Source organism: Dermacentor andersoni, chromosome 1 (genome assembly GCF_023375885.2).
Source record: "Dermacentor andersoni chromosome 1, qqDerAnde1_hic_scaffold, whole genome shotgun sequence".
NCBI lineage: Eukaryota > Metazoa > Arthropoda > Arachnida > Ixodida > Ixodidae > Dermacentor > Dermacentor andersoni.
In genome coordinates, this window is record NC_092814.1 from 30,103,265 (window position 1) to 30,123,237 (window position 19,973).

The 19,973-nt window shown below is 44.4% G+C and overlaps 1 protein-coding gene across 1 annotated transcript in view; it reads right to left on the bottom strand.

Annotated features, from left to right (window-relative positions):
* Positions 1–207: 207 nt before the first annotated feature.
* LOC126544999 (trypsin-1-like) overlaps positions 208–19,973 on the bottom strand; it is a 104,307-nt gene continuing 84,541 nt past the window's right edge. The window contains exons 5-7 of the mRNA XM_050192592.3: positions 19,052–19,317; positions 9,870–10,006; positions 208–4,974 (exon numbers count right to left, since the gene is read on the bottom strand). Coding sequence (XP_050048549.1) covers positions 4,714–4,974; positions 9,870–10,006; positions 19,052–19,317 — 664 coding nt within the window. The 3' untranslated portion in view covers positions 208–4,713. The remainder of the gene's footprint in view (positions 4,975–9,869; positions 10,007–19,051; positions 19,318–19,973) is intronic.

The window sequence follows — 19,973 nt, forward strand, 5'->3', positions numbered from 1 at the left end:
TTTGCACATTTTAACCTGTCAGGCATGAAAGTTTAGTGCCTCGATTATTGTATGTGTCCAAGTGTGTGATTAATCAGTCCATTTTTACCTGACCTGGCCAGAAAGTATAGTGCATCTTCTTTGTGTGTGCCAATGAGTAACAAGTATGCATGTTACTGGACAGTGTTGTTCATATTTTTAAAAAAAGTATTTTTGACACTTACTCAATGCTATTTTAACAAACAAAAATATATTTATTGTCCACATATTTCACAACTACTTTGCAGTGCAGTTACATTTGTTGCTAAGCTGTAGGTGACTAATACACTTAAGTACAGGAGCAGGTGTACTGTCTTATAACTCTAACACATTTTGTCTTGGAACAGTAAATTCTTTGGCATGACCAAAACATTGCATTTTTTTCTTGACATCCACAAATGCTCCAACACGAAAGCTGTGTTAGTGCCAGTAAAATATGAGCTTCATATCTTGTTTTAAAAACGTTTAGTTTATCATTTTTTTTTTGTATGCATACATGTATGCTTATTGTCTGTAATGAAGTGGAAAAGCAAAGGCTTAAGTTTGAATATGCAGAAAGTATCTGGTTTCTTTAAACCAATAGTTACGCCACACATGTGGTGGCACTGAAAGGAAGATTGAGATGCAGATAATCTATTTATCATGCATAACTCATATTTTACTGGACCTTCAACGGCTACACTGCATAGCATTTGCGCATTACGGTACTTGATGGGCACTTCGCATTGTATTTGCATGCCCTAAAATCGGCAGTCGCTCGCATCAGCTGTAATTTAACAACATTAAAGGGACATCAAAGAGAAAAATTAAATCAGCTTATACTGATCCCTAGATTATTCTTTGAAACACTATTTTTGTTACCTGCACTGTAATATAGCTTGATTAATAAAAGAAAAGATGGAGATAATGGTTTAATCTTTTTTTTCGCACAGAAACCTGAGAGCTGGCACATCAACGGGACAGCAGTCTATTTCCCGTATTTGAGCAGTTGTGTATCAAGTGTTTTCGAAACTTGTCAAGTTCAGTTTGTGGTTCCTTTAGAATAGATATAGTTAATCTTTAACAATAAAATAAGTTAACTGGGCCTGAGCAGATGCTGTCAAATTTAATGTCATGGCAAGCTTGCACGGGAGCGTCAAAGTACCATCACCACCCGTCTTTCGTGGTTGCGTCTTTTCTGGCTTGCCAAGCCTCCTTTTGCAATAAAAGTGGCTTTTTTCGTATTACAGAAGGGTAATTTACTAACATAGCTGAAATAATTTTTCTATTTAGCATCCCTTTTATGGAGAACTTCTCTCACTACATTACTTTTATGCACTTAATGCTAGTAATGTATAACAAACAAAATAGCAAAAATTTAGTCTAGCAATTAAGGTGTACCTTTAACGAGCCTCCAATCATAACAGCAACAATAGAACATCTAAACATCACCACATGACACCACATGGTAGTTGCAGGCCGACACTTCTGACCACCAATTGTGCTGTTGAAGGCACGATTGACAAGGGTGGTGATGTAGGCTTGGTCAGTCATATTGAATTGGGATGAAGTAGCACAACACCAGGACATGGACTCAAGAAGGAAGGGCAGACACACTCTGTTGTACCTTCTTGTGTCCATGTTCTGGTGTTGTGCGAACACTTTATCCCTATTCAAGAAAGCATGGTCTTCAGGGTGTGCGCCACTTGGCTGTGCCACAAACGACATTGTTAGCGTTGAAGATCGTTGAGTGCATACGTCGCTGGCATTACAAAAGTCTTGCGTCTATAGCATGTGCGTGATGTTTGATCAGCTGTGCAGTTCACCACTGGTTCCTGTACAGTACGTATCATTGTGTAATCTGGTCTAGCTGCGGACGTATGTACAACCTGCTTCTCAGTATGACCTCCGAGATCGGAGGCCATGTTCTCCGCAAACTTGTTCATTGATGCACCACACCTACACAATCTCACCAACTCCATCTCGCCAACTCCGTGCTGTGTAGAGAAAGCTACGGGTAGCCAACCAGAATATAGAAAAGTCCTTCTCTGGTCTGAATGAGGATTCCATGGAAGGATCAGAGGCGCACAATGTGCGAGTGCCCGTCCATTCTCGGAACCCGACTCATCGTCACTGAATGTGATGTGAAGCTTCACTGCACTGCACGGAGTTATTGAGATGGAGCAGAGACTTGTGCAGTCCTTAGTGCATTCTAAAAACGTGGTGTGGCGCTCTCCATCACTGCTCTAAGGTTAGCGGTGGTTATGCGGTCATTGCGCAAATGGTGGATCCACTGCGGTCAAAATTTGTCATGGTCGCGTTAGCCGCGGAGAATCACTTTGGTCTCTTATGAAATGGCGTGGTAAGAAAATAATGCCCCGAATAATGGTAATGCCCGGGTTCTCGACGAGCTTTACTTCCTGCTCGCGTACTAATGAACGTCGCGATAAAATAAATGGCTAGGCAGCGCGCATTACCCGATTGCCGCCTGGGAATTTTGCAAGCGAAAGCCGGTGGGCTTGGCGGCTCAATAAACGGGACGAAAAGGCACTAGGCCAGTCATGTCGAGCGTAAAGCTCAATAGGTCGGTACAGGTCAACCCAGATAGCACATGTCTGTCTCCACCAGCTTGAGATCGAAGCAGTATTCATGTATTGCTGAACCTTGCATGGCTTCACGACTCTGGCAGACTTTGGTGCCGCCATGCTGGCACAGATCCTAAAGCTGCTATTTCTGGGCACGGCGTATGCGTGCCCGTGTATGTTGGCCTCTTTCGTCAGTTGCCCTGTGAGCACACGGTGCCGGGTGCATGCTGGCGCACTCATTCGAGCTTCCGCCGATCTTTCGTGTGCCATGAACAGCCCGATTTATTGCAGGTGCACGGCAGCGGGGCGGCCGTCATATCCAGAGCACGGATGCAGGTCGCGCACCGAAAATCGGTCAGCACACGACTTTTAATGATGAGAGGGAGGAGGAAAGCGATGTGGTTGTATGCACTTGGCAAGTTAAAAATTCGCTCGCGATTTCGGGCGTGCTTTGCCCAGCAGGCTCGATCGCCCCACGAAATCGTATCCATTTCCTTTTCTAATTAATCACGTGCTTACTGTGGTGACCGCCGCTCCAGTGTTAGTCACCCCGAGTATAACCATCGGAACCTTATGGAAAGTGTTAAGAACTGGGTAGCGGGAACTTCGGAACTAGCACAATTTAACACACCGCTAACACACGTTTCTGAACTGCGCATAGAGCTGTCATATGCGCCTAAATTGCATATACTTTTGCACGCGTTTTGCAAACAATCGTTCTTCAACTGAAGAATAAAAAAACATGTTAAGCTTTACTTTTTGTCTAGCACAAAATGTTAACATGTGCGACGTTTATATTTTGCCCCATTTGTTTCACAGGATAGTAGCAAAGATGGAGCAAGTAAACCGTCATGCAAAAGCTATAAGATGCAATAACAATGATAGACTTCAAACTTTTGAAATATTTAGTAAATAGGTTTTTCTGCTAGGAGCATATGGTGTCACTTGGGCGTCAGCCCTCGGCGACTGCCCCGTACCTGTGATCGCTGCGGCACACAGCCGGGGACATTTAGTTGACTAGATATGAGACGTGGTGTATTGAAAGGACGAGCCTCCCCCAAATTTTATCACCGTTATCTTTGGCACACATTAATTTTGAGCGACATCAGTTTTGCCTAAATGAGGCGGACGCGCTGCCGAAAGTTTGTAAGGCGGGAGAATCGCTGCTCGGCAGACTGACAGGCACCCGCCGTCAGCTGAGGGCGAAAACTAGTCCCTTCTGATTTTCTGGCGACGCTGGTGCAACTGTATGTAGTGATGCCGCCACCCGGGGACTTCTTTCTCCCGCCATTCGTTGCCAAAGCTTATGAGCCCGAAAGCTTCTACAGAAAGACCACGGAGCGCACGGGGGCTACCGCATTCTCAGAAAACGGTTACGGAATGTTTCAGCTGCACCAAAAAACGCATTAGCGCAGTCACACGGGGAAATTTCGTTCGTTTATCCTTCGGCATGAGGCTGGGCATTTTGGCATCCGTCTCGTTGCACGATACGTGCGTAGGTTTGGCGCTCTGCTTTGAACAAAGAAAAACAAAGCAAGCCTCATGCGCTCGTGTACATTGCTTTGGACATAATCATCTTCCACACTAAACACATTCGTAAACGTAACGTCACCAGCAACCACCTTGGGGGCCCACGCGCACTGGCGGTTGCGCTAGCCGAGACGCGGTCATGCAGCTGTGGCCGCGCATCTATCCGCGCCACTCAGGGACTGAACTCACTTGAACCTGCTAGTGTAGGTGAGCCCCCGAGAGCAGTTTCTTACCTCTGCACGGGCTTTGCAAAAACAACTGTATTTCGCTTGAAAAGTGCGTCTTGGACCGTGCCTTGAGCGCTCAAACTTCGCGCCGAGATGTAATTTTATGGCAATTTTTAGAGAACCACATCTGGTGTCGACGCCCACTCCCCTGCTTTTTTTTTTTTTTTTTTGCAATAAGGTATAGATTTGTAGTAGTTTGATAATTGGTGACATACGCAAGCGACAGTCCTGAATTGTTGCACTTGAGAGTAAACAAGCAAGCTCCTTCCACGAACGTACGTCTGAGCGCCAGGACTCCTTACCATACGCACTTTTCAAGGAAACGTGCTGCGAATCGCTTAACACCCACTATATCGGAGGCTGTGGGATGCGGCCTAGATGTGGTTGTCGGGGTCTAGCTCCGGTAGAGCGGGCTTGGTGGTGACTTGGATCAGGTCGGGGTAGCTTGCTTCGTCGCTGATGGACGGCTTGCACTTGGCGTCCCGAGTCTTCGCGTACAGCCACGGAACAAAGATACCGACTCGCGTGTACACGCCGTACACGTCCTTGAGGGCGCATTTCTTGCCGAATGACACGATTCCACAGATCGCCTCGTAGTTGCCCACTTGCACCATCAGGGGGCCCCCAGAGTCACCCTGTCAACAGGATTATGCACTGGTTTCAACGCGTTGCGTTGTAAAGGAAACGAAGAGGTAAAGCCAGGAGCACAAGTGTACCATGTACCAGATGTATCGCGGAAAGCTCTATTTTTTTTTTTTTTGTTAAGATACTTTCCAAATCGAATAGCCGCAAGAGATCCCAGGCAATACGTGCGAGCGATGCAAGGTATTTTTACGCTGTATATGGAGATGCATATATATATATACTATGCAGTGACCCGTCCCTGACTGAAGTGCTCTTGCATTAACACTTTCATCTTTGCACGTGGCGGCTACCTTAGGCAAACAAACTACAAACCTCGGCTTACAGCTGACTTGCAGGTTGCGATCGTGGGTACCATTGATACGTGCGCACTTTCACGCCGCCTGGACACAAAATTCGTCAGGTACATAAGGTGTGCGAACGAGTTCATCGCGTGGTCGATGGTCTCCGTATTTCCCGACCAGACTGATTTTAGTCGAATGGTTACCTTTCACGCACGCGCGCATGTATGTCAATTATATGTAGTCTTAAGATAGTTCGATGTTGTGGTAATTCGGTACGTGAGATATGCATTCATCAAATTAGCCACGTTATAAGAGCCATGCTGCCTTCCTCCGAGTGCACGAGGTGCACGTGGGTCCGTGCATGGGTACAGGCTGCAGTAAGGCCTGTACTACCGGGTCACTCGAAGCTGCTGACTGACTGACAAAGCAATTCTGACTGCCCACTGGAAATCGCCATAAGGCATTTTGCGCGTAATACGTTGCGGCTGGTTACCACGCTAGCCGCAGTTGAAAACAACCTTTGATTAATCGCGGCAACGCTACGCCTAAACGCGTGACAGACGGAGGCGTTGCATGAACCAGCGTGACAAGTGCTACGGAAAAGCGTACGTTACGGGGGCGCAGTTGATGTAGTTCGACATATGGAATGTATGTACTTGCGGAAGGAGTTCCATATCAAGTCACAACTCTCCTGTACTTTTACATGAAATGTGAAATCTACGTACGTGTCGAAAGCAAATTAATCTTACTCTAAGGACGTCAGAATTCATGACGAAGCTTTAGTTCGTAGTCTCTTATCTGAATACATGGGAAGGTGTGAATCGTTTTCTTGGCCACCACTGCACAAAATTTGATGAGGCTTGTTGCATTTAAAAGAAAAATCGCAAATCCAGTGAAATAGATTGTTTATGTTGTCAACCTTTCTGATGAAAATTGTTAAAAATCACTAAATTTCGGTAAACGAAAATATCCAGTTTACTACCCCGTAACTCGGCAATGAAGAACGATATCGCATCGTTGTAAAATGCGCCTAATGCATCTAAAGCAGGCAAATTTGATCATACATCCCTCTGAGACATACCACTAATTCGTAAGTGGGACTTTTACAAAACTCTTGTAAACCTTGTAACTAGTTCACGTAAGCTGTGAATTCATATATATCAAATGTGTCCTGTTTAGATGCTCTAACCGATGCCGTTTACAGAATTACGATATTTGTTTTTGGTGCAGTTAGACTTGTAAACCTCGCGCTTCTTCTTTTAAATTATTTTTTTGTAGCTTACAGATTTTCGTGAATTCTTAAATTTCCAGATTCTAAATAAAAATTTGCTTCGTGCAGTCACTAAAATTCAACGTTTTCGCTCAGCTTTACAAAGACGTTAAATAAATGGTTGCCGAAAAAAGATGAGAAGTAGCAAAAGAAAAAAACAGTAAAGGAATTGCGTGCCGTAAACACATTCACCGACGATTACAATACTCCCTAATGCGAAATTTGAGCTCACCTCTATACGTGCTTTCATTTCGCGTGTCAATATTTTGTATTATGGTTATATAGGTACACGGTTTATGTTAGGAAGAGTACTCTGTGAGTAGCGTAGCTGGCGCGGACAATTTGTCTCGTGCGGCACGTTACAATCGGAGCGAAGTCTGGCGCGACTGCCTCGCTAATCGGGATATCGCGAGAACGCGTGGTTGACGCGTGTGCGCGATTCACAGCAGCCGCCGCAGACAGACATCCGCTCATGCAGCGCTTTGTTTCCATACAGACGACTCGCGCTACTCTGGCGCCATATCGTAGCAATCGTCGCCGCACAACCCGTTTCGCGCGGCACTACGCTACCCTTCTCACGCTTTCGTTCCACCAATGACGAGAGCGGCCGTTCGTCGCGGGGATATTGTGCAACCAATGTCAGCGGCAACACCCAAGGGAGCGTCACATCGAGTCGTAGCCGCTCGCCACTGCCCCTTGCAGAAGCAGTGATAGCAGCGGTACCGCATCACACACGCTGGTACCACGGACTAACCTGACGTCGCGGGCGACCGTAGCCCTCCCCACCTCACGGCACCTTGGCCCTCCCCCTCGGAAGCGCAGATGAGATCGCCCACGCGGCGGCAGATGGTGAATGGTAACACGATTTTAACAGTAGTTTGTTGCGAAATATTTGGCTACAGTTCTAAATAATTGAAAATACGAATAGTTTCTTTTCGATGCGTATAGTTAGTGTGTAACATTCGATTCGTATTCGAAACTTGGAATATTCGCCTAACTTATAATTTTCATTTTGTTCTTAAGTTTGCCTCAAAATTCTGGATATGGTATTATCTACATTGTCGTGACGTGATGCCACAACGAAGTTTCCTGATGTCGTGTATCAATAACGCTAGATATGATGACATTGCTCATTAAAAATGCTACGCGCGTAATTCCCTTCTGACTTCGCTTGCGTGTGGCACTGATGACAGGGACGGAGCGAGTGTACCGAAACAGGTTCGTAAAAACAATTACAATAAACCGTCGTGTCTGCCTGGAAAAATATTCGTACAATCCGAAATTTATATGATCCATAACGATCAGTGAAGGCATTGATATTTATGGAGATTATTTTGAGTTTACTAAGTTATTCATAGCATTATGGACTTCTGTTTTCTCGGTGTTGTCGAGCATTTTCGTAATGCGCAAAACTTCTTGCTCGTCATCTACGTTGCCTGCGCTCGTTGCACGCCGCAGTATGAGCACTTTTCAAGTGCGAAGGCCTCCGTTAGCATGTTGAAATACTAAGATTCCTTATGAGTACTTCGCAGCTGTACACCGCGGCTGTGTACTCCGAAAGGTTTCGGGATGACGACTCAAAGGTTCGTATTACCCGTCGCGACCCGGTGGAGCGTTCGTGTCATCCCGAAACAAAACGCTTTCGAACTTCGTGTCACCCTGAATTATGTTGAACCTTGATCGTGTCATCGAGATTCGCCTGTATTATAGTAAACTATTTGGGTCGCTCTGACGCTTACCAGTATTTATTCTAGTGTTTAAATGACTGCACCGTCACAAAGTGAAAAATAAAAAGAAACGTAGCCGAAAATCTCATTTCAATGCTTAATGCCCCAATTCTGCAGGAAATAGTGTCTAAAACATTGGCAGTCGGTTCCACCTCTAGTTGCAGTCGATCAAAGGAAATGTCTTACTAAGTGAGTTAGGGGTGACAATGAGACGGAATCACTACGCACGGAACTCTATGGCATCACTCCTGGCGTGAGGGAAGTGTAAGGAGCGTCGGACTGCCTAAATTTTTAAACTGCACATACCCACGGGATCGGCCCACATTTTTAGACATCACCACCTTCGGGAACGGCTCACGAAGGAGGCTAGAAAAACATACGTGCTACGGAAAAGTAGGCTAGCATGCTGAGAAAGCCATTTTCTTTAAATAAATCTGCTTCCTATAAATCGGTACATCTTAAAGGGGTACTGACATGACATTTTTGACTTCTGATTTATTGTGTTAATTGAAGGATCCTAAACATCGGAATCCTAGAAGAAGAAAAAAAAAAAAAAAACGGCAGGGCTCAGAGCGCCATATAAAATTTACTGAAGAGCTCCTCCGAACCAGTTTCAGTTTCGTTCCCCAGCCTGACGTCATGACGCAGAACATGTCCACGTGTAAGCAAAACATCGGTGGTGCTTTGCTCCGACTCACTCGGTCACCAACTATGCTATTGTATCGGGCCGCACAACAACTTTATGCGTACAACGAGTGACGACCCAGCGGCTGGGGCAACTGCCACATGTTTTGCTCCCACGTGACCACTTTCTGCGTCATATGACGTCAGGGCAAAACTGAAACTAGCTCGTAAAAAAACTGATACTAAAGTCGGTGTTACCAGTATATATTTTCCAGGGTTTCAAGTCCAGAACCTTCAGTGAACGCAAAAAAAAATTGATAAGCGAATATGTCGCGTCAGAGCTCCTTGCCATTCAAATTTGGTGCCATGGATGCCGAACCAAACCATTTCTTCGTTTAATTAAAGTTTAGATTAAATTAGGGGATCTTACGTGCCAAAACCACGATCTCATTATGAGGTACGCCGTAGTCGTGGACTCCGAAGAAATTTCGACAACCTCGGGTTCTTTAACGCGCACGAGCGTTTTTTCTTGTCCTCTTTTCTTTTTTTTTTTTTGCATTTCGCCGCCATGGAAGTGTGGCAGCCGCGGTCGGGATCGAACCGGCGACCTCTTGCATTTCTTCGTTGCTATTTACGCATTTAGATAGGAGCTCCTGAGTTAAAGCTTTCAACGGCGATTTGATTTACGGCGCATGCGCAGTGTAACCGTGAAGAGTTGACAAAGGAAACCGACCCGCGTGAACCGTCGAGTCCGCGCCGCACAAGGCTGCGAATAGTAAGCCCAGATACGTTAGACTGTGTAAACACGGTTGCATGAAATAGAACCAATAAAACGTTCATAGCGGCGGGTCACCGCAGTTATGCAAGCTGTCAGTGTAACTGCTCCGCGTATTTGGCGAAACTGAGAATTTCCACAGAACGCCGGTACGTGGCTCCCATGGATGGAAGCCATGAGCCGGCTATCGGGATCAGCTGCCACTCACCACGCATGCGTCCTGGCCCTCGCGGCCACCGGCGCAGATCATGTTCGTGTTCACCTTGTGCGTCAGTGGCCGCTGGCACTCGGTCCTGTTCACCGAGGGCATGCACAGCTTCTGCAGGGTAGTCGGCTTGGCGCCCTCTGCAACGGACACACCGGGCTATGTAAAACCTGCCTTGTCTGCGCCTACCGAGCAACTTGTTTATTTGTTTACACGCACTGCTAGGCTCAGTTTTTGAGGCTCTGGCAGGATTGAGAAATCAATGCAAGAAATAAGTGGGGGCATGTAGCACTCAACAATATGCACAAAAGGTATTCACAATTCTAAATACATAGGCATCATAAATACAGGATAATGTGCGCTAGGCCGCTGCCTCGAGGTTAGGAAACAAACTCAGATTTTTTTTTTTCTGCAAATAATTCTACAGACTTGCAGCTTACGATCTCCGGTGGCAAAAAGTTCCAGTCTCGGATTGCGCAGGGAAAAAAAGGAATAACTATAAGTGTTTGTGTGGAATCTGTACTCTGTCAACTGCTTGTTATGTTTATCTCTAGTGAACTTAGTTTGTGTGAGTGATACATATGTGTCGCGGTCGATTCTGATTAGGTTATTTAAAGGTTATAAGAAAAACTTGCATAACAAGTTCACACGTTTACTGATCATTGGGATTCTAGCCTTAGCTAGAAGTTCAGAAGCCTAAGTATAACGGTCATATTTATTGTAAGTAAATCTGATTGCCTTACGTTGTACTTTTTCTAATTTTGCTATTCCGGAACTCATGTGAGGAAACCAACTAATTATACCGCACTCTAACATCAGTCTTATAAGGAAAGTGTAGGTTAATATATTGGTATCGGGAGAGGCGAATTATAACATTTGTTTTAACGAATAAAGACTAGAAAAAGCTTTCCCGCTAGTATAAAAAACATTTCTTTCTCATCTTAGATCTGAAGTTATAAATACTCCAAGGTACTTGTATTCGTCAACCTTCCTGATGAGCCCATCTTGTAGTATCATACTGGTAGCTGATGGGCTCTAGATATTGTCATCGAAACTAGATATTTCTAGATATTATCATCGAAACTGTCTTTTCTAAACTGATTAGCATCTGCCATTCATGACATCAGTTAGCCATTTTTCTGAGTGTGTTGTTCAGCGCAATTTGGTCTTCAGGCGTATTGATAATTTTGTAAATAATGCAACCATCAGCAAACATTCGCACATTTGCATCGACACCATGGATAATGTCATTTATATATATATAAAAAAACTGTACTTTGCGTAGCTACAGACAACACAGCTGCAGGATCAGAAGGGTATCCATCGAGAAATACATACTGTCATATTTAAGATAATCTTCCAATCAGATTGTGTCACGGTGTTTTTTCCTATAGAATTATGACAAGCTTGTAGATAATCTTAGTGTGGAACACTCGATGAAATGCCTTAGACACATCAAGAAATATTACATCAATTTGCTTTTGACTACTAAAGCCGTCGCGAAGTCATGCACAGTTTCGATTAGCTGTGTTGTTGTGGACAGACCCTTCCTGAAGCCGTGTTGATTGGAATCATGGAAATCAACTCTGCGGATTAATTGTAAAGTAATGGAGTGTGAGAGCTGTCAGCATGTTTTTTTTTTCACACGCTACAAGTTTCATCTCCAGTGGTTGACAAAAATCCCAGGTGTCTTTAGCTATCGCCTAAGAGACGCGGAGGCGAAAGCCTTGTAAAGCCTATTGTAATTCACCTTAATCCATCCTAATCCTCCTTAATCCACCTTAATACTCCTTTATCCAGCTTAGTTCATTATATCCCTACTTAACCCACCGTAATGCACGTTAATCCTTCATCCACCTTAATCGACCTTAATTCACTTTAATCCAATCACTAATCAATCATTAATTCACTTTGCTAATCATTAATCATCTCTTATGCACGGCTGGACGTGCTTTGGTTCGCTTCTGGCCTCCCTTGGATCACGTGATATTTTCTCTACCTCACAACGCGACCTTGAACATATAGATCTAAGGCTTTCGTCTGAACAAACAAACCTATTGGCTTTTCGGGGCACCGCTAAGTCTTGTTGATAGCACTGATAACGCAATTCCCTCTCCCGATTGTGCATCCGTTTTAAATGACGTTTTTACGCGTAACTTTTCTAAACACGCTCATGAAACGCGTCCAACTGCACTATCTTACGACCATGCCGCAATGTACCCTTTAATTGAACCCGTCGGCGTAGAAAAAATAATCGCATCACTGAAACTCTCAGTTGCCCCTGGCTGTGACTTAATTAATGCAAGGTTTCTAAAAAAACAGTAACACATATTTCTCCGTTATTCTTACAAAGATTTTCGAGCAATCACTTGACAAAGGTTCACTGCCTGCTGATTGGAAGGTGGGCAAGGTGATTCCGCTCTACAAAACAGGTACTAAACATTCCCCACTGAACTATCGGCCTATTTCTTTAACCAATCTACCATGCAAAATTTTCGAGCATATTCTGTTTTCTCACATTGCCAACTTCTTAGAAGCAAATTCGTCTTTTTGTGAGTTTCAACACGGCTTCCGCAAAAGATATTCATGTGACACCCAAATAGTATCATTCACGCATAAACTGAACCTAATGCTTGACCACTGTTCAGTTGCACACCTCATTTTTGTTTTAGACTTCGCAAAAGCGTTTGATAAAGTGTGCCATAGCTTATTGATCTACAAACTGCGCCAACTAAACCTTGATCCCAAAATTTTGTACTGGCTTGAGGTTTTTCTCACTAATCGTTCACAGTTTGTTTCAGCTAACAAAGTAACCGCTAATCTCAGTCCTGTTTATTCGGGTGTGCAACAGGGCTCCGTGCTTGGACCCCTCCTATTTCTCATCTATGTTAACGTCTTACCTTCCTGTGTTTCATCTCAAATTCGCCTATTTGCTGACGACTGTGTAATTTACACCGCAATAACTTGCGATGATGATGTAACCAGGCTTCAAGCTGACCTTAACGCCGTTTTTGCGTGCTGCAATTCATGGTTAATATAATTAAATGTTAACAAATGTAAATTCATGCCCGTATCTAAGACTTTCAATGAACCACCTGTGTACTCCCTTAATAACGCTCCCTTAGATTTGGTAACAACCTACAAGTACCTTAGTCTTCACATCACATCCTATCTCACTTGGAATACCCACATCGCCCATATAATGAGTAACACTAACCGAATTCTAGGTTACTTACGAAGTGACTTTTCCAAAGCACCTTCTTCCTTAAAATGACTCCTCTATAAAACTCTAATACGACCCAAACCTGAGTATCCTGCTGCTTCAATCTGGGATCCAGATCAAATAAACCTAACACACTCACTGGAGATGGTTCAGAAATAACTCTACTCGTTTCATTCTTTCTAGCTATAACAGAACCGCGATATCAGTGCCATGAAATCTAGCCTTAACTTACCATCCTTGTCATCACGTCGCAAAACGTTCCGTCTGTGCCTTTTTCATAAGTTATTTCATCACACGCTGTTACGCAACAAACTTATTTTCCCGCCTCCTTGTGTATCCCCCAGACTAGATAACATTCATAAGGTCAGCATTCCATTATGCAGATCGAACGCTTTCTTGCAGTCATTTATGAGTGGAATCGCCTTCCCGCCTCGACGACCACCATCGCAGATCACCAATTATTCAAGAACGTCATAGCTAGGAACGTCACTGTATAACTAGGAATCTTATTTTTTTAACATTGTTCAACCTGTAGTCACGAACGCCATAGCTAACTTTGTATTTCTAGGTGCCATTTGTTATTTGTCTTTGTATATATATATATATATATATATATATATATATATATATATATATATATTTGCTTTATTAACTCCACTTGGTTGAATTTACCCATTTTGCTTGTAACCACTCCGCTCTATAATGCCGTAATGGCCCCGAGGGTATGCTAAATAAATAAATAAATAAATAAACCTGTTTTGTTCGTTTTGAGCTCTCGACAGAATTTTGTTGCTGAACAGGAGCAAACAAAACAATAATGAGAGCCCATCATTTGTGTAGATGCAGGTGGAAACAATACCGTTACATCATCAGAGTATTTAGATGACGTTTATCGCCGTCTTTTAATTGTGACGTAATGATTGACTGCCATCATCGCCTTTACCAATATCGCGTGCCATGGGTAATGTCATTTATATACAGAAAAAGAAACATATGAGCTACAACTGCCCCTTGCGGAACTCCAGACAACACAGCCGCAGGATCAGAAGGGCATCCATCGACAAATACATACTGAGATCTTTAAGATAATCTTCCAACCAGATTGTCACGCAGTTTTTTCCTAGAATTAACACAAGCTTCTAGATAAGTGTGGGACACTCGATCAAACGCTTTAGACAGATCAAGAAATATTGCATGTATTCGCTTTTGACTACATAAAGCCGTCGCGAAGTCATGTACAGCTTCGATTAGTTGTGTTGTTGTGGACAGATCCTTCCTGAAGCCGTGTTGGTTAGAATCAAGAAAATCAACTCTGCGGATGAACTGTAATTAGCACGAAAGGAATGGAGTGTGAAAGTTGTCTGCATATTTTTTTTTTCATGCTCTACAAACTTCATGTCTCGGTGATTGTACAATAAACAAACACTCCATGGCTTTCCGGGACACCGGTGAGTCCACCTGTTTTGTTCGTTTTGATCTTCCTCTTCCTCGTTTCATATCTTGCAAGGCCCTTCTGACCTCATCGCTAGTTATAGGAGGAGTTTCTGTACCCTGTTCATTACTATTTCTAATGGAGTTATCCTGAGTCCTCTGGGTACTGTACAGGTCAGTGTAGAATTATTTCGCTGCTTTTACTACACCTTCGAGATTGCTGATGATATTACCCGGCTTATTTTGCAGTGCATACATCTTGGTTTGTCCTATGCCAAGTTTCCTTCTCGCGGATTTCAGGCTGCGTCCATTTCTTACGGCTTCTTCAGTCCTTCTCACGTTATAATTTCGAATATCACCTATTTTCGCCTTGTTGATCAGTTTTGACAGCTCCGCGAATTCCATCTTATCTCTTGAGTTGGACACTTTCATTCTTTTTCGTTTCTCTATTAGATCCTTTGTTACTTGGGAGAGCTCTCTTGGGAGAACTTGGGAGGGTAGCAAACCGGGGACTGGTATCTGGTTAACCTCCCGGCCTTTCCTCTTTATCTCTCTCTCGCTCTCTTACCTACTGGTTGCCCTGGTGCCTTGCCTCCCACTTCAATTGCTGCCTCTGAAGCCTGCCTAGTTACGGTTTCATTCATTAGCTCTATGTCATCATCATCTCTCTGTTCTAAGGCTGCATATTTGTTTGCAAGTACCAGCCTTAATTTGCTTGATTTTACGCTTACTGCCTCTAGGTTGACCTGTTTCTTCTTGACCGATTTTGCTCTTTCTCTCTTCAAATCGAAGTGAATCCTAGCCCTCACTAACCTATGATCACTGCACTTTACCCTGCCTATCACTTCGACGTCCTGCACTAGGCTGAGATTAGCAGAAAGTGTGAAGTCAATTTCATTTCTTCTTTCACCATTAGGGCTTTTCCAGGTCCACTTTCTGTTGCTACGCTTCTTGAATAAGGTGTTCATTATTCGAAGCTTATTCCTTTGTGCGAATTCTACCAGCATCTCTCCACTAGCGTTTCTAGAATCGACGCCGTAGTTGCCAATTGCTTGTTCACCAGCCTGCTTTTTCACCACTTTTGCATTGAAGTCGCCCATAACTACCGTATACTCAGTTTGCACTTTTCTCATCTCTATTTCAACATCTTCGTAAAACTGATCTACTTCTTCATCATCGTGACTGGATGTTGGTGCGTAGGCTTGTGCTACCTTTAATCTGTACCTCTTATTAAGTTTGATTACCACTACAGCTACCCTCTCATTAAACTGTAGAATTCGCCAATGTTGCCCGCAATGTCCTTGTGGATTAGGAATCCTACCCCGTATTGCTTCTTATCTGGGAGACCTCTATAGCAGAGGACATGGCCGTTAGTGAGCACTGTATAAGCCTCGCCAGTTCTAATCTCGCTAAGGCCAGTGATATCCCAAATTTCAATATTTGATAGTACCTCAAAGAGTCCTGCTAAGCTAGCCTCACTCGACAGAGTTCGGCTGTTAAAGGCTGCCAGGGTCAGTTTCCACTGGCGGCCTGTCCGGGTCCAGAGATTCTTAGCACCCTCTGCTGCGTTACAGGTCTGACCGCCGCTTAGGTCAGGTGCTCCGCAGCTGCTGGGGACTGAGGGCCGCGGGTGAATTGTAGAGATCATTTGGGAAGTGGTGGCCGAATACTGCACCAAAAAGTCCAATTCCTGTTCTGATGAGGAAGTGTCTTGTTGAAGCTTAGTGGGCCTTCCTAATTTGGTTGTACCTGGATTAGTATAGCCCCACTCGGTCTCGGCATCTTTCGCCGGAGACAGGTGTCACTCCAAGCCTGCAGATGTTGTGCACTGGAGGAGGTGAATTTCAAGTTCACCATCTTAAAAAAAAAAAAAAAAAAAAAATTACAGAGGGATTCGAACTTCCGACTATGGCAACCGAGCATTTGACGTAGCTCAGTCAGATTATCCCATAGGCGGCGAGGCTACCTCATCGCCGACAAGTACAGCCAGAGGGCCCTACGTGCCTAAAAATTTATTTGATTTATCCGCGATAGATGTGTTTTTTTTATGGGTAACTGAGTATAGAACGATTTCTAAACGGTTCTGGCCTCGTGGTTCCGGAGTCGCACGTGCGCGGACGGCCGTGAACTCGGCTAGGCAAACCCTACAGGCGTACCGACGACCGGGAGTACAAACGGAAACCCGCGAAAACGAATATAAGCGCAAATGTAGAAGAAATAACTGGACGCAAACTACGACTTTTTTGTTACTTGATGACAATCTGTATGTGATATTTGCAACTGTTGACGTTGTTATTTATTTCTGATTGTTTGCGTGTTACTGCAAACCTTCTCATCACTTTTTCTCTTGCTTTAGCGCTGCAATGTTTTTTTTTTTGGGGGGGGGGGGGGGGAGGAGTTCTCATTAGAAAGTCAGCGCGAGGCATGTCGGTAGAGTCAGTTTAAGTTCATTTAGTATACCTCAAATGCCTGAGAACATGCTTGAATTATCCGAATTATCCGCGGTATACGGGTTTTGATGATCGCGGAGGTGGCCCGGCATAGTATGTCTCAATGGTTCTAACGTCGTGGTTTCGCAGTCTCTTGTGTGCGTGTACATTATATATATATATATATATATATATAATTTCCCTTTTCCTCATAATTTTATATACCTCAATTTCAATCGCAAGTAATTACCCCTATGCTTTCCTTGGCTTCATAGCCTCTTAGATTTGTATATGGTCACAATTATATAGTCAAAGTTGCAAAAAAGTATATTTCGACGTTTATTAGCGAGGATATTATGGAAAATCTTTCAACATAATTTAGTAGCGGTATAAATAAAGTGCGATTTTTCCGCCATAGTTCATTAGCCGAAGTATCGAAGCATTCTGATTAAAGAAGCGGCTAAAACACTGATATTTAATCAATAACATTGTGGCACACGTGAGTGAAGAACTGAAGCTGTGTAGCATGCCTGTGTAGAAGGTGTCTCAGATCATCCTGAACACAGCCGTCCCCAAAACATGCCGTGAGCGAACGTTGCGCACGTGAGTGCCTGGAATGCGCGAGGATGGCTTCTCAGGACGTGTACTTATGTGGAACGCTAAGATATTTAGTGGTGCATGTATCGAAGCTAGACTGCTGTATTGAGTAGTTACCCCACAAAGCCCAATACATCTATTTTCTTTTTCCTTTTTTATTTTGCTGCGCTAAGTCTGATACCTTGAAATTCTGATTAAAGTGAGGAACCTAATGCAAAGCCCATAGTAGCGTTTTGGTACACTCGAGCGAGATTACAGTTGTGAATAGTTCAGCAAACCAATAATAGTGAATTACCTTAATAATTAATTTTTACTATAACATTTCATTGCTTTTTTGTACGAATGTACTTTACACGGCTTACAATAAAGGTGAACAAGTTCGTTTTCTTAATGTGGAATGGTTTTCGGAATTTGTCGCGTTAAATGGGCATCTCTCGAACTGGCTTCTACTTCTAGAATGTGACACGTACAGCCTGGAGCCATTCGCTGAAAGGCTAATTCATTAAATTTAGGTAAGAAGACCGCTAACTGACTCTGTCAGGAAAAACGGTCACTGTGCCCTGTGAGAACGCGGTTCCTACGCGTGATTTTTGTTTCTTCCTTTGTGAACGCGATAGGACGGCGCCATAAACAGCAGCAATGTCGACCACGCACTTCGAATTCGGTGTTTGCGATAGTGGTATTCATTGGTATGCTCCTGGCAGTTCGTGTCAGGCACTGCCCGATAACCGCCACCGCCAATAATTCGCCGTCTGACACTGCAGTTAGATTTGTGATTAAACAAATAAAAATTTGGCAGAAACACTTAAAATTGCTTACGTGTGGAAATGCCAAAGCATTATACCGTTTGTAGACCTCGGAACGCCATGAACGCGCTCATGTTATACACTCGTGACGTGGCGCCACCCTTTTGGCCGCGCCGTCACGTGCCCGCACGCATATCGGCGTTTGCAGCTTGACTGTGCCTGGCGCTCGGACACGGCATGCACACAGCGTGCGCAGCAGGAAGTACTACTGGGGCGCTATAAACGCAAAGCTGTTGCAACTTGTTTCTGTTACATTTCTGATACAAGCCTTCCATGATGAGTGAAAGATTTTTCGATAGGTGAAAGATTTTAGGTCACACGTTTCGTCACCCACATGGCTGCGATGTGACGTGGCACTGTGCAATGACGCACGCATTAGGCGCACCTTCGGTCAGCCAAAACTGTGGAGCTGCCGGGGTCATCGGGGAATCGTGCTGGTCTCACACCTCGGTGGCCTGGGTTCCATTCTCACCCAGGCCGAAATTCATAAAATTTATTTTATATTCAAAGAGAAATTTGGCGTAGTCTGAGCACTTCTTGTTTTTACTCTTGGCGCCGTCGGCTATTTTTGGTTCCATCTTTCGGTCATGCTGACTATACGACGCATTTCAGCTCAATGGGGCATATAATGCTTTTGCATTAGAATATCCTCTTAAAACACGGGATAGAAAAGTTCGGGGCTGCGGTTGCGTGACGTACCGTACTGGAGCCTTCCCCAGCCCATGACGCAGACCGTGGTGTCCTGCGCCAGGTCCGAGTTGACGGGTGGGAGGACTACTGTTGTGAGAGACTCCCACGGCACCGGCTCCTCGAGCGTGAGCACGGCAATGTCGTTGTCGTACGTGGAGATGACGTATTCCTCGTGCTGTATGAATCTCAGCACGTTGCGCACCACATTTTGGGCGTCGTCGCTCGATGACAGGTTGTAGTCGCCCACGTTCACCGACAGCATGGACGCCGTTTTACTGCACGGGACCGAAAGGAAGACATGCAAGGAAATCGCGTTGCCGTGTCATGATGTCTGACACAATTTTAGGCCTGAATCACTCGAGGATATGGAACAAGATACGAAAATGATCGGCTAGCCGACGGCTACTGGCAGGTGAAAAATAATATACGAATGCTTTAAACAGAAGCGAATAGAGAGCACGTCCATACCCGTACATTCTCTTTGGCACACTTTGGGGACAGGTATGTGCAACAAAGTAATTACTATGCGCTAATTAGATAATTAAAATTAGTGTAGAGCTTACTTGTATTACCTCAAGGAAATTTAACCACATGAGAACAAGCGTGAACCGGTGGCTGGGAACGGGCGAACGAGACGACCGAGACGGGGGCAACTGTGCCGTGATTTGTAAACCAGGCAATACCTCACTGCCAGCAGGGGCATAGCCAGGGGGGGGGGGGGGGGGCTTATGGGGCTTCAGCCTCCCCCACCCCTCGAAGTTTTTTCGTGCTGTCATGCGCCGCCGACCAAAACAACCCCCGGCGCCGGAAATCATTCTAGATTTTGTCTAGAATGTCTTTTTCACACTCGAAAAGACATTTCAGCGCGAATTGCAAACTCGGGCTGACTTTCGCGGCAACGCCTATGCACCAGGAGTCACATAACGTAAGG